The sequence below is a fragment of the Passer domesticus genome, chromosome 1 (genome assembly GCF_036417665.1).
Source record: "Passer domesticus isolate bPasDom1 chromosome 1, bPasDom1.hap1, whole genome shotgun sequence".
Classification (NCBI taxonomy): domain Eukaryota; kingdom Metazoa; phylum Chordata; class Aves; order Passeriformes; family Passeridae; genus Passer; species Passer domesticus.
Genome location: NC_087474.1, coordinates 157,433,841 through 157,447,877, shown reverse-complemented (window position 1 = coordinate 157,447,877; position 14,037 = coordinate 157,433,841). Strand labels below are relative to the sequence as shown.

The 14,037-nt window shown below is 40.1% G+C and overlaps 1 protein-coding gene and 1 long non-coding RNA gene across 8 annotated transcripts in view; one reads left to right on the top strand and one right to left on the bottom strand.

The window, feature by feature from the left end:
* The window catches only part of TRAPPC9 (trafficking protein particle complex subunit 9), a 448,113-nt gene that overhangs the window by 35,963 nt on the left and 398,113 nt on the right, over positions 1–14,037 (top strand). For all 6 annotated transcript variants that reach the window (XM_064398425.1, XM_064398434.1, XM_064398414.1 and 3 more), the window contains 2 exons: positions 6,383–6,509; positions 10,017–10,162. In XM_064398425.1, the coding sequence (XP_064254495.1) occupies positions 6,383–6,509; positions 10,017–10,162 (273 nt within the window). The remainder of the gene's footprint in view (positions 1–6,382; positions 6,510–10,016; positions 10,163–14,037) is intronic.
* Positions 6,494–13,714, bottom strand: LOC135285794 (uncharacterized). 2 transcript variants are annotated; one of them, XR_010350489.1, is made up of 4 exons: positions 13,299–13,714; positions 8,724–12,623; positions 7,602–7,784; positions 6,494–7,017 (listed from the first exon to the last, which is right to left on the bottom strand). It is a non-coding gene; the product is annotated as an uncharacterized LOC135285794 (long non-coding RNA). The 2 variants fall into 2 exon arrangements; XR_010350491.1 differs by having other exon boundaries at positions 8,724–8,847; positions 12,116–13,705.

The following is a 14,037-nucleotide window of genomic DNA, read 5'->3' as shown; positions in this document are numbered from 1 at the left end:
ATTGCTGTCTTCATGTAGGTACCTCTGATCTTGAAGAAGTGTGATTTCCCTCAATTATTGAGGGAAAAGATAGAGGTGTGCAATTGGAGGCACATTGCAAGGTTTTTATTCCAGGAAAAAAAAATTCCTTTGGGGAAGAGCTACTTCATTTGGACAGATGAAGACATGAAGAATTTGTGCTGTATTATTAAGTGCTATTTTTTTTTGTACCAAAGGAGGCTATTTTAGGAGATGCTATATTACTAAAATTCAAATATATTTTATATGACATTTAACAGACTCAATTCTGCTCTCTCACCCTAAATTCAAATTAAAGCACTGTCAAGGCTGCTGATGAAATTGGCAGTTTATATGGAAAAAGAAATATCCATGTTTAAGAATGGATCATCCATGCACCTTAGTGAACTCCCCATATGATGTCCATTGAGAGTGACTGGATGTGCCAAGGGAAGATGAGTGGGGTAGGAGTGACATTGAAGAGATGTTTTTACAGAGGGATGGGAAAACTCAACTGCACATTAGGAGAGAGAGCTGGCATGTCTTAATTTTAAGTTTTCAGACAGTTTCCCAGTTTTTTCAGCAATTAAACCATGCTATTCTGAAGCAGGTTTAGATCACTGGTGGAGACATTGAAATTTTGAATCCTGATAAACCTTTCTGGCCAAATCCCTGTGATGCAGTGTAACAGTATATTGGGGAAAATGTTCTGCAGAAATCAGTATGGTGTTCTTTCCATCCTCTGCCTCTGCTTCTTCCACATGAAATCCAGAATCAGATGTGTTTAACAGTTACACCATTGTATCTGGGAATATTTACAAAATCTGCCTTGCCCATAAGCAGCTTTACAGCAGTCCTGAGCTTCATTTATTGTTATGGAAGTTATCTATGTCTAATTTACTTCACTTTTTGTAAAGGTAGGAGTATTGATTTCAGTGGTTTATATACTGATTTTGTGTGCTCAAAATGCATTTTTTTAGTATTGAAAGTATGCAGACATCTGAAGTTCTGAGATGGTGGAGAGCCAGACACTGAAATTTTAATGGTGTCTTTATGAACTGTCTTCAGCTATGTTGATTTTTTTAAAGTCAGGTTTTAAATAGAAATATTTTGGTACAAACTGGCTGGGACTTCGTGTATATAATTATTAAAACCCTTGTAATGGAAGACTGTGATGTGCTTGGTAGTCTCTTCCCATTCTTTGTCTCTATGGCAGTCTTTTTGGAAGTGGAAAACATTCTGCTTCTAAAAGACAGCTATATTTATTCATGTCTAAAATATTATTTTCTTCCCCTTTCCAACACAGTAGTAAATTGAGAACTTATTTTTCAAAGATGAGCTATTACACAGCAAATAACTGAATCCTTTGTGTGGGTGGAGTCAGTCTATGATATAGTTCATGATGCTCTGTTCATGAAAGCAGGTCTAACTCATTGCATAAATTAATAATTTTCTTCTAGTTTCTGCTCTTTTCTTTGTCAAACAGTGAATTTTATTAGTCTCTGCTGTCTTAATTTAGAGATCTGTGTTGCCTGATTTCTTAAAGAAATGGGATTCATGCTCTCTGGTGACTGCCAGTGCCTTTCTCCCTAAGAACAGCTTTGGACTCTGGGGTGAACACACACATTTATTGCAGTAGTGGGATGAACACTCAGGGTTCCTGTGTTGCTGTCAAAACAGCCTGCTCAAGTTTGAGATTTCTGAGCAGTTTGAAGCTGTGTTTACCTGCTCCATGTATTTTTTCAGAAAAAAAAATTACTGGTGCTGTTTGTTTCTGCAGAAAGTGCCATCACCCAACCCCTGTCAGAGGTAATGGGGTGGAGAAGCAGAGGGTGCTGCCTGCAGGGAGAGGAGCTGCTCTGCTGAGTTCCAGCCCTGGTTTTGCAGGAGTGGATTGATCCTGCAGGTCCTGCCCAGGTGCTTTGCTCACACCTCTGGCCTGGTTGTTCTTGGGAAAGAGGAATGCCCTGAACACACAAATGTGGTGATCCCTGCCCAAAGCAGAGCCCAGGCACTGCCTGAAAGGCTGAGGAGCTTTGCACACCCCCTGCAATCTGTGATTAACTGCAGAGTAAAAGGTGTGTGGTGGTTGCTGTCTGTGAATAGTCAATTCCTACTGCAGCTTTTGTGAGGGTCTTGATGTATTTTGTGGCCTTTTTGAAATTCTTTAGCTTAAAGAGTACACTGCATCTTCCTGGCAGAGTGAGACTGAAGATTCCCCTGGAAGGAGACATGGACTTTCTTCTCTAGGACTCACCAAGCAATTCTCATTTTGTGCGGGTGTGTGAAGGAAATATCAGAGAATCACAGAATAGTCTGAGTTGGAAGCAACCTTAAAGTTATCTCTGCTGTGGGTAGGGACACCTTCCACTATCCCAGGTTCCTCCAAGTCCCATTCAGCCTGGTCTTGAACACTTCCAGGGATGGGGCAGTCACAGCTTCTCTGGCCAACCTGTGCCAGAGCCTTACCAGTCTCAGAAAATAGTTTTTTTTTTTTTCTAATATAGAATCTAAACCTGCCCTCTGTCAGTCTGCATCCATTTCCTCTTATCCTGTCACTACATGCTCTTGTAAAAAGTCTCTCTCCATCTTTCTTGTATGTTCCCTTCAGGCACTGGAAGGCCATCTATGTTGATGGGTGCAAAAACTGCTTTTTCTCTTGTTTGGGTTTTTTTTTTTTTTTCCCCCTGTCATCAGACTGACTTTTCTGTCTTGTGATATATTACTGTTAACTCATTAAGGAGATGTTTGGGTCTGTCCTGAGGGAGTGGGGTCAGGACTGCTGCAGGAACTCTCCTCAGACTTCTCCTTTGTGACCATTATTTGATGTTTTCAAGGGAGAAGGAGAAAGCTCAGACAGCACAAAGCACCCTGAGCAAGAGGGTTTTTGTTAAAATGTTGATTCTGGACCTATCACTGAGGTAAAATTGGAGTCAGAAGGTGTTGAGCTTTTTGTTTTCAATATTTTAGTGAGCTCCTTAAGGAAATGAAGTTGTTCCAGTGGGGTTGGTGGGTCAGACAGGACATGTTCTCTTTCTTTATTCCACCTGGCTGTAGATTGTTCTGCAGTGGACACTGACTTGATCAACAAAATATCAACCAATTGTTGCCAAAGAATAAATGTTGTGTTTTATTCTTTGCCTTAGTGTGCAGTGGATAGTGACTGAACCCAAGTACAGCTATTTTAAATTTCTTCAAACATTCAAGAGCCCAGTTACAGCAATTGTATTCTTATTTTCTGAGTTATCTGCCAAGACATGAACTGCTGTTTGTGTTACACTGTTAAATCACAGTTACTGAAGTGCTTAAAAATGTTAGTCTATAAATGACCTTCTGTCCTGTCCTGGTCTGATTTTTCAATGGCTCCATTATTGTGAAATACTGCTCCACAGGACTGTGAAACGAGCAGAAAGTCTTGTCTTTTTCACATTAAGTAGCTTTCAATCACTAATGGTTTCTGACTGTGCATCTGAAACTCTCAGATTTTTGTGTTCTAATATTAGAAGAAGGTTTGAAGCAGCTTGGACACAAAACCAATGCTCGTTATGTTGAGGTTAAATAGTCGAGCAATGAAATTTTAAGAGTATGGGTGGACTTGCAACATTTTTGGGTGTCAGAACCAATTTGGTATGAAATGGGGAAAATACAGTGGGGTTATACTGAACAAACTGAGCAGAATATGCTCACATGCCAGTGCTGCCAGAGGCTTTGCTCAGCTTTATTTGGTTACAGCCATTCTGTGATCCTGGTCTTTCAGCGAGTCTGGAGAGAAAGTGAGGGGAAAAAAAATTGTGAACATAGTTAATCCAGATGAGAAAATAAGCTGTCACTCCTCACTCAATAAATGAGTCTCTAATACCTACACAAGAGTATCCAGTAGTGCTCCCAGCTGCAGGACAGGCTTTTAAAGCTGTTGAGGTGAATTCACAGGTCACAGGATCAAGTGGTGATTGCCTTCCTGCTGACCTGCTTGAGCAGGAAGGCACCAGGTGGGTAAAGACCTCCAAGAGCAGCTGGTTTTTGTCTCTTCTTTTCAAAAAGGTAAGTGCTGGTGATAACAGTCACAGAAATCTCCTAACTGTGGGTCAGGAGGGAGGTTGAGGAGTTCAGTGGCTCCTCCCAGGAGGTTCTGTCAGAACAGGATGTCAGGCAGCCAGAGCTGTGAGAATTCAGAGCTGCAGTGGTTGTAGCAGGTTTTTGGCAACCATTGAACCACAGAGCAGGGAGCTGAGGTCTCCTCGAGGGAGAGGGTTCCAGTGTTTGCTTTCAGAAGTGGCTCTTGGGCAGGATTAGGCAGCTCTTTTGCATTGTGAGTGCTTCCCATGGTGTCCTGCTGATGTGGATTCCTTCAGCATCTTGGCTGAGATGTGGTGCTAAGAAAAAGGAACTGAGCTGCTGGCCTGCCAGCATGATTAAAGCTGTGCTTCACACCACATCAACACAGAAAAATTGTTTGGCTTGGCTTTTTTCTCACGGAAAGTGTGGGGAGCTGCTACCAGGAAATAACCACGTGACTCAAAAATCTGTAAACAAATTCTTGCAAATGGCAGCCTGCTTTCTTTGAGAACAATAACTGACAGTGTTTCACACTAGGGAGTGAAAGCCAGTGATCTGGGATGGCAGACCTTTGGTTTCAAGCACAATTAAGCAGATGCTGTAGCATCACCTTCACCATTCCTGGTAGCTGTGAAGATTTCCATCTCGGTGGATTCTGCTTCCATTATGTGCCCTTGCTCATAATATGGCAAATAACCTGAAATTCTGATGGTAATTCTCCGCCTTGAACCACTACAACTCCTGGCTCTGCTGTGCTTCTCTGAGTCTATATGGATGTCTAATTAATGTGGTTTTGGGAGCATTCCCTACAGGCAATTAAAATGTGGGGAATGGCTCAAAAGACTGTTCAGTGAAATACAGACACGAGCAAGGCAATTTGTCAGTTATGTGCCATTAATTCCATAGTGAAGGGATTACAATCAATGTTGATTTGCTTTGAAGGAGTGTGTACTCCTTGTGGCTGTAGAATTCACAAACTGAGCTGGATTGGTGTGGGCAGCACAAGCATTGCTGGATGTTTGTGCTTTTCAAGGCCCAAGATGGTGTTTTGGGCAGGTTTTGGTATTTTTGGCATGCTTTACAGGATATGTTTCTTTCACATTTTTCTCACTCCTCCCTCTCACAGCTGCTATGCAGCATTTTTTACCCTTTCTTAGATATGAGCTCTGGGCAGCAGCAGGTTTGTTTTGGGGTTGTCTGGAATGGAGATACCCTGGTGCCTTCTCCAAAGGCCACTCCTTGCCACCAAAACCTTGCTGCATAACCTCAGGTTTTTTTGGTAGTACTACTACTGATAGCTAATTGTTATCACCTTCCCCTTTCCTGTTTAGTTTTATCATTGAGTATTTTGATATTTTAAGTATTTTCTAGATCCAGTTTTGATATTGAATTATTTTTATTGGTAGCACATACATGAAACAGCCTGGTCTGGTGGAAGGTGTCTCTGCCCATGGCAGGGGGGGTGGACTTTAAGATTCTTTCCAACAGTCTATGAATATTCACTTTAAAACAATATAGGTCTTTTCAGCTGCCTCATTCTCCCCTCTAAAGAAACACTTCTCTGTTTGCAGACTTCCATTTCATTAAAGAAATAGGGAATCATAAAATTGTAGAAAGATTTGGGTTGGAAGGCACCACAAAGATTAAATACAATTTTGTGTTGAGGCTTTATATTTCCAAATAGACTTTTTTTTTCTGGACACAGAATTTAATGTATTGTTGAAAATAATTGCTGGGTAAAACTAATATGCAGTCATTGTACATTCTTGAAGATAACCCAAATAATACATATTTGTTTGAAGGTTCTTCTATTTTTAAGCAAAACCAAAGAAAATGTTTCTTTCCTGTTGTTATGATTTAGTAGCATAACACAGTACAATTATTTTGAGGATTAGATAGTTTTCACACAAGTTAACATCAAAAGTAATTTGTTTCTCTTCATTGCCTTTGATACTATTTAATCTAATGTTTCAGAGCAGTGTTTGTTCCCATTCAATGCTATTATTAATAACCTTAATATGTGTGAGGCTGATTGTTTTGTTTGGATATATAGATTTAATAGGTGGATTTGTAAACAATTGTATTTTGACAATAAAAAACCCTAACAAAAAGTAGGTGTAGACTGGCACTTGAAAAATATTGAGAAATCTAGAAAACTCTTTTGCTTAAGGTCACTTAATTATATTTGAACCATCTGTCAAGTTTGAACTTAACTCAAGCACTGAATACAGAAATTAGTTGGCAAGCCAGCTGAGTTATTTTGTACAAAAAAAGGCTATAGTCTCAATTAAATGAGAGTTTGAAATTATTTTTCAATTTTATTTTCTAGAAAAGAAAGATGTCACACAGAGCTTGGAAAGCTACACAGCAAAATGCCCTGGGACAATGGAAGTCATCACTCTTCCAGATGGTTTGAAGCTACCTCCTGTTCCCTTCACCAAATTGCCTATTGTGAAGTAAGACCAAAACACAATCTTTAACTTTTTCACAGTACCTGTCAAATTTTAAAGGATACTGAAAGGATGCAGTCATCTCACTTTATGCATGTGGATCACAGGAACATGGAAAAATGTCAAAATGTCAAATTGTTTTGAGAAGCTCTTGATCAAAAATAGAGCCTTTGACCAGAAAATACTTTGTGACCTTTAGTTTCAGAAAGAGAGGAGTTTTGTTTTTTGAAGAACTGTCCTTCAACAGTTTTTTATTCAACTGAAGGAAGCTATTTTGCTGCAGCTGAGATTTTAGTTGAATACTTGATTTTTTCAATACTGAAGGTCCACGAGTTGGATGCAGTCTCCATCCACAGAGCCTGGAACTCACCTGGAAATGGTGCTTTTTGTACCTCTCCCTTTCCAGATGCTGCATTGTCACACTGGCACCTTCACTGGCCTGTTCTAAATCTCAGTTCCATTCAGGCACATCAAGCAGTCAGGCCAGTGAATAATAACTTGTTCAGGCTGAAGCCTGGCATGAGACATTAGAGAGAGTCAGAGAAAGTAGCCAGTGGGTGACAATAATAGAAGACTGAAAGAAAATATTTTCTTTTTGAAGGAAAGATTCAGAAGTATCCTGACTAGTGAAGAAAATGGGGCAAATGCTGATTGAATCCTCCTTCATGGGAGTCATGGATGTAGTCATAGCATCACAGAACCATGGTATAGTTAAAACTGGAGAAGACCTTTGAGGTGATCAAGTCCAGTCATCAACCCAGCACCACCACCATGCTCACCATTCAACCCTGTCCTCAGATGCCACATCCACACATTTTCTGAACACTTTCAGGGATGGTGACTCCACCACCTCCCTGGGCAGCCCCTTCCAATACCTGACAACCCTTTCTATGAAGAAAATTCTTCTAAGATAAAATTGAAGCCTCTCCTGGTGCAATTTGAGGCTGTTTCCTGTAATCCTGTTGCCTGGGAGAAGAGACTGGAAGAAGAGGCCAGTCAGAACTCTGGCAAGAGATTCCCAAGACTTCAGAGGGAAAGACTTAGTGTCAGTTAAAAAGTTTTGTATGCTGAGAGAAGGGGACAAACATATCCACTTACATTATCTACTTGTCTTCACCTGGCTGTGCTTGGAATGTTGGAAATAGCTCCTTCAATTTTGCCATGGGGCAACTTTGCCAGCATCAACTTTATTTAACATTTAAGTGAGGAACCCAGCATCAAATTTATTTAACATTTAAGAGCTGCTGCTCATCTCCTCCTCCTTCTTGTCTGTTAAAATTTCTGTAAAAGCCATCGTAATAAAAATTAGTGCTGCATTAAAATGTTAGTTGAATTTAGATATAAAGGCTCTGGTTTCATCTGCCCAGCAGATCTGATGCTGTTGAGCTGCCCAGCCCACTGGGAACCAGCTGTGCTGCTGGACTGCAGAGCTCTCTGAGCTAAATCATGCTAATTTTTGTGACATCAATTATAAATGTGTGGAAATGTCATTTTGATGAATGTTGAATAACCTCAGCTTACGATTCAATCCATGTTAGAGCCCTCTAGAAACACACATTTACTGATGGGGATGACTTCTGTTTACTGTTGGCATTTCATGGTCTATGAGTTTTAATCCATTTAATGTGGGGTGCTTATTTTGGATGTGGATTTCTTAATCAAAATGCTGTCAGACATGGAAATGCCACAGTGAAATAGGAACACAGTGGCAATGTTACCTTTTCTCCCCAGTACTTTAGAAACAATAGAAGAGATTTGGCAAGGCAAAATCTTTATATTCCATTACTCATGTTCAATATAAAATCATCATGTGGTATTTTCTCAGATAAAAAATGCACTATTCCCATTTTCATAATTTACCTATGTTACAGGTAATTGTCTCACTGATATATTTAAAAGCAGAAAATTTTCTTTTTACCACCGCTTTCAGTTGTCCTTACATATTTTTCTTACTACTTCAAATTGACTCAGTGCATTTTTCCCCTTCCCTCTGTTTACTTAGTATAGTGGGATTTCTTAAAATAAAATTTTTCCTTTTCCATCTAAGGAAGGTTGTTTTTAATTAACATTTTCCAAATACAGGATTTTGTTCTTCTGGGTAGGTAGTGAATTCAGTTAGTAATTCTTAATTGTCACTCATTTGCATTCAGTGGTGTCAGGCCAGGGGACATGAGCTTTTCACTCAGAGGAATTAAAAATCTGCCCTCTTCTATGTCTGACCTGTGAGGGTACAGCTCTCTGATATGTCTTTCAGGAACATTCCTTCCACTGTCATCTATTCAGGCAAACCAGGTTTTCCACCAGTATTTATGTAATAACCATGAAGGAGCCAAAGCACTTTCCTCTGTGTATAAAATAAAATTCCTTTTTATTACCTCTCTATCAAATTCAGTGTTTGTTTCCTCAAATAAATATAATTCACATTTTTGTTTTAAGTTACATTCTAATTTGTAAAAAACTCTATCAGAAGAGGTTTTAAAATATGAAATATCAGGGGTCTCTTACAGTTTCCTTCTTATTCCTCAGACTCAGTGTCTGTGATTTTACATATGATTTTGATACTGACACTAAGTATCACCAGTATGTAACATATGGATGTGATTTATTTCCTGTTCAACCTACTTTTAGTGTTATTTAGTAATTTCTTATCAGGTGTTTTGTTTCACAGAGAGAACTTGTCTGTGTAGTGCCACTCTTATAGCTTCATTATTTTTCAGTAGAACACATTATCTTGGTTCTTGTGTGTGTCTCCTTTCTATTAGTGTGATACTGAGATATCTGTTCTTTGCTGTGCTGAGTTCCTGATTTGAAGTAATTAGGTGTCCTACAGGTTTATAGAATGCTGCTGATTTTACTGAATATCCACCAATTTATTGCTTGTTCTTCTGCCCAAAATTTAGTCTTTACTTTCCCCTGAGCACTGGAAGAGCATTGATTTCCCTGCATGGCATGGTAGGGAATTGGGTCTAGCAGGGATGCAATCTAATAAATCATTTGTTTTCTATTTGTAATTGCTTTCTGGTTGTTTAACAAACCCACTCAAAGTTCTGGGACATTTTCTTCTTTCCAGCAGCTACTCTGCATTTTCACTGTATTAAAATCAGCTTTATTCACTGTGGAGAAGTTTCTTTATTTGTGTTGCCCAGTGAAATCTTGTCTGGATTTTAATTTGGGTTTAAGTTAAATATTTGGCTGCTTTCTGCACTGGAGTTGTGGTTCAGTCTGCACTCAAAAATTAATAGCTGGATTTCAAATTACTGTTCTGGCTAGTTTTGGTTTTGTTTCTAAATAAGATTTTTTTCCCTTTGTTATTTGTTTTCTGAGAGCTTTCTGAAACTGCAGTTTCTTTGGGTTGGTGTTATTTCCTTTATGGTAAATGTTTGCTTCAGGTGTTCCAATTCAGGTATTTTATTCTCAGACTGATATTTCATATTTATCAGTTCTTTTTATAACACAGTCACCTGTTACAAAATAGAATAAATGAAATAATTAGGAATTATTTTTACTCAACAGATCTGTGAAGCTCTTGAACCTCCCAACCAGTCTCCGACCCCACAAAATGAAAAGTTTACTTGGTCAGAATGTGTCAACCAAAAGCCCCTTCATATATTCTCCAATTATTGCACACAGTCGTGGGGAAGAACGAAATAAGAAAATAGGTAAGAGTAATTTACAGTATTTTCTTTTTTTTTTGTTAAATTAGAGAATCTTCTGGGGTGAAGGAAACCTGAACATTGCTGTATTTTATTTGAGATAACCAGTCTTTTAGCCTCAAGTCCTGAAGGAACAAATCTTTTTTCGTCTGGGGCACAGTTTCATATTCAAAAGAGGAATCAAGTCTCATAGATGGTAATATTGATTTTTCAGAAGAGATAAACTAGTTTTATTTCCTTCTCAAACAAAAGAGAATTCAGGCAAAACTTAGTTCTGACACGCTCTGCTTGGCAGCCAGCACTGTTTCAGTGTCCTGAGGAAAATGCACTGTTGTGGTTTTTCCTTTTCCTATTCTGATTTAACATAAACTCAGAGTGATGAACTGTCTGATTGGTCCCTTTTACTCAGGGACAGGTCCACCAAGAAAAAGTTTTTAAACCCTGTTAGGAAAATCAGTAATTTTCTTTTTATAAAGATTATAAAGCCTTTCAGTGCAGTAATTGTGCCATTGTAAAAAGATTAGAAATTTGTTTAAATCCTGGATTAAGTTACAAATATTGGTAGTTATTTTTGTGGCTTTTGTGCCTATCACATGCACAATAACTTTTACCAGAGGCATCACTGTCAGCACAAAAAAAGATTTGTGTGGTTGTGGAACAGAGCTGATTGTAAAAAATTCAGAAATTTGCAGGATGTTTTATCTTGGCTCCCTGTTCATCTGGACTGTGCCTGCCTGCAGGGCCAGTTCTCCGAGAATCTCTGTGGTTTCCTCTTTCCAACAAAAATGGGCTGTGCCCCTGCTGAGGACCTGGTTATGAGGAAGGTGAAATCCCTCACCCTGAGAAGAACATGCACATTTTCCAGTTGGGTTTATGGGGATGTGTATTTTCATTAAGCAGCTGAAAGAGGAACAGTTGGGATGTGCAGAGCAGGGATGATGATCTGGCAGTTTGGCTCAGTGTAACTTTGCTGCAGCATTACTTACATTTCAAAAGAGAAAGGATAAGAAATTAAAAAATTATTAAAAATTAATTAAAGGATAAATTGAAGAAATGTGTAAGTAGGGGAACATCTTAAAGTGCTCTCTTGATTTCTCTTAATAATTTTTTGCAAATTTAATTACTATTAAATTTTCAGCATTTAATGTCTTAGCTATACCGTGCCATGTTATTTTCATTTCAATAAAACCTTATTCCCAGTTTTGTCACATAATTGTATAAAGCAGTATTCTCATTCCTTGATGGATACAAAAGGAACCCGCATTTTTGAACTGGTTAGGATTTGTTTCGGTGCTCTTTGTACCGTTGGAGATTTACATTTTACAGTGAACATTCTTCTTTTAGGTTTTTATGTAGCCTAAGGAGATGTCTGATTGCTTCTGATCCTGTACAGCATTTGTCTTTTGAAGTATATAAACATTGCAATCACTGCTAAAAGCCTCTAATGTTTCAAAGTTTAGCAAACAAAAGAAAATACAAGATAAAAGCAGCTTTTGAAAGAAGCTGAGAAATTTATTAACTTCGAAATTAATGAGAGTATTTTAATTGCATGTATTTAACATTAATTAAAAACAACAATAACAAATGAACTGTTTTTCTTACATGGAGATAGTACTCCATATTTTGGTTAAATGATTGTTTTACAGCAAAGGAAATCAAGCACTGCTGACAAACCAAAGGGAAACAAAACCCTTTTAGAAAGTCTTGAAATGTTTTCAGCTTTCAACTTGATAAGCTTTTCTGATTGGAAACAATAACAGGGATAATTATATTGTAGTTAAATTGCTTTAATAGCATGCTAGTCATAAAAAACAAACCTCCTGATTTTTGACATGAAGTGTTTTGTTGGTTTTGAGTGCTGATACTCTGAAGCAGCAAGAATATATAATATAGTTCTGTTAGCAAATCCAGCAGCTCTGTCATACCTGTATTAGCTGATACAAATATAGCTCATTTTACCTTTCCTTTCAAAACATTTTCCCCCAAGGAACAATTCTGTAGCACTGCCCTGGTGGCACACAGGGGATTTCAATCTCATCTCAAAAAACCTGCATTGATTCAGACTCCACCATGTCCCTGGGGAAGTTGTTTCACTGGATCACTGTTCTTACTGAAACAAACAAAAATTTACTAAGAAAATAAAACCTGTTTCAGTACAACTGGTGTCTGTTACCCTTGGTCTTCTTACTGTGGCTCCTTGTGAGGAAAGACTTCTGTCCTCTTCCTGCAGCCCTTGAAGTTCTGGAATACTGTGATGGTACTGCCCCTGAGCCTTCTCTTCACCCCAGAGAGGAGATCTCACTCTTTACTCCTTCCTCCTCAGGGGTCTCCAGGCCTTGACCACCTTTGTGGTGCTCCTTGGGATCCTCTCCAGTCTGTCTGTGTCCCTCCCAGCTGTGGGGACCAGAGCTGGACACGGCTGAGCCTGACAGGCCTGGGGTGGAGTAGAGTGATCACCTCCCTGTCTCTGCCGTGGAGAAGCAGATGGACTCAGAACCCAGGGCAGATGGATTCAGAGCCCAAAGCAGGTGGACTCAGAACCCAAAGCAGGTGGATTTAGAACCCAGGGCAGGTGGAGTCAGAACCCAAAGCAGATGGACTCAGAACCCAAGGTGCCGGCGTTGGCTGTTACTTGTCTCTGCCCCAGCACGGGAAAAAGTGGTTCTGGGTAGGCCGCGCTCTCAAAGAAGGAGTCTGGACTCTTGCTTTCAGGTCTTCAGTCGAGTTTATTATTTCTTATCTACAAAATTTTTCTGTCTGTCCAGCCGAGGTCTGATCAGCAAGACAGCCAAAGGCACTCTCTCCCGCCCACGAGGCGGTTGTCTCTTTTATAGTGAAAACTACGTATTAGATATTTACCTTTAATTCCCAATACTTTCTGCCCTTGTTGGCAAGTGCACTTTCTCTATGAACCAATCCACACATGCCAACATCATCCTGAACATGGATGCCAAGGAGAAGAAAGAAGAAGGACAGGGCACGCCCAAATTCCTCCATCTTGGGACTCCTGATCCATGCACAGAATTCTAGACCCCCCTGTACAACACATAAAACCCCCCTGTACAGTGCATTCTAACTTAAGTTCTAACAAGTGAATAACATCCCCTCACCATTCAGACCTGAAATTCTCTCATCTCCTCACCTTCAGGTGTCATTTCTTTAAAAGGATCAAAGTCAAGCCACCAGGTACTTTTGGCAACATTCCAGGGCCTCCGAGCCCCCCAAGGGTTGTCTCGGTAGCTCTGGACATCCGGAGTGATGTACTGAGTTCCCACACAAGGCAGATGGATTCAGAGCCCAAAGCAGGTGGATTCAGAACTCAAAGCAGGTGGACTTAGAACCCAGCAGAGTGATGAGTGGGGGGATTGTCAGTCAGGGGTCTCTTACAGGGGAAGGATAGAACCAGGTAACTAACTGCACATACCAGGAGGAAGGTTCCACCTCCTCCTGTGACAAGTAGGACTGGCACCTTCTACAGCAGGGGTGGGGCTCTGGAATGAGAAGGGCAAACAACTGATGAGGTGGCTGAGGGTCCTTCTGGGGCAGAGGGACCTCCTGAAGCAGCACCACCAGGACCCTGCATCACAACCTCCTCTGCTGGCAGGAGAAGGGTGGTCCTCATAGGAGACTCTCTCCCTTCTAAGGGGAGCAGAGGGCCCCATGTGCAGACCTGCCCACTCAGGGGAGGTCTGCTGTCTCCCAGGGGCTCAGGTAAGGGACATCACTGGAAAATTACAGTCTAGAAAGACCCTCTGATTCCTGTCTGCTCTTGGTTGTTCAGACTGGCAGCAACAAAGCAACAAAGAGAAGTCTGAGGCCAAACAAAAAAGACTTCAAGGCCCTGGGATAGTTGGTGGAGGGATCAGGAGCACAGGGAGCAA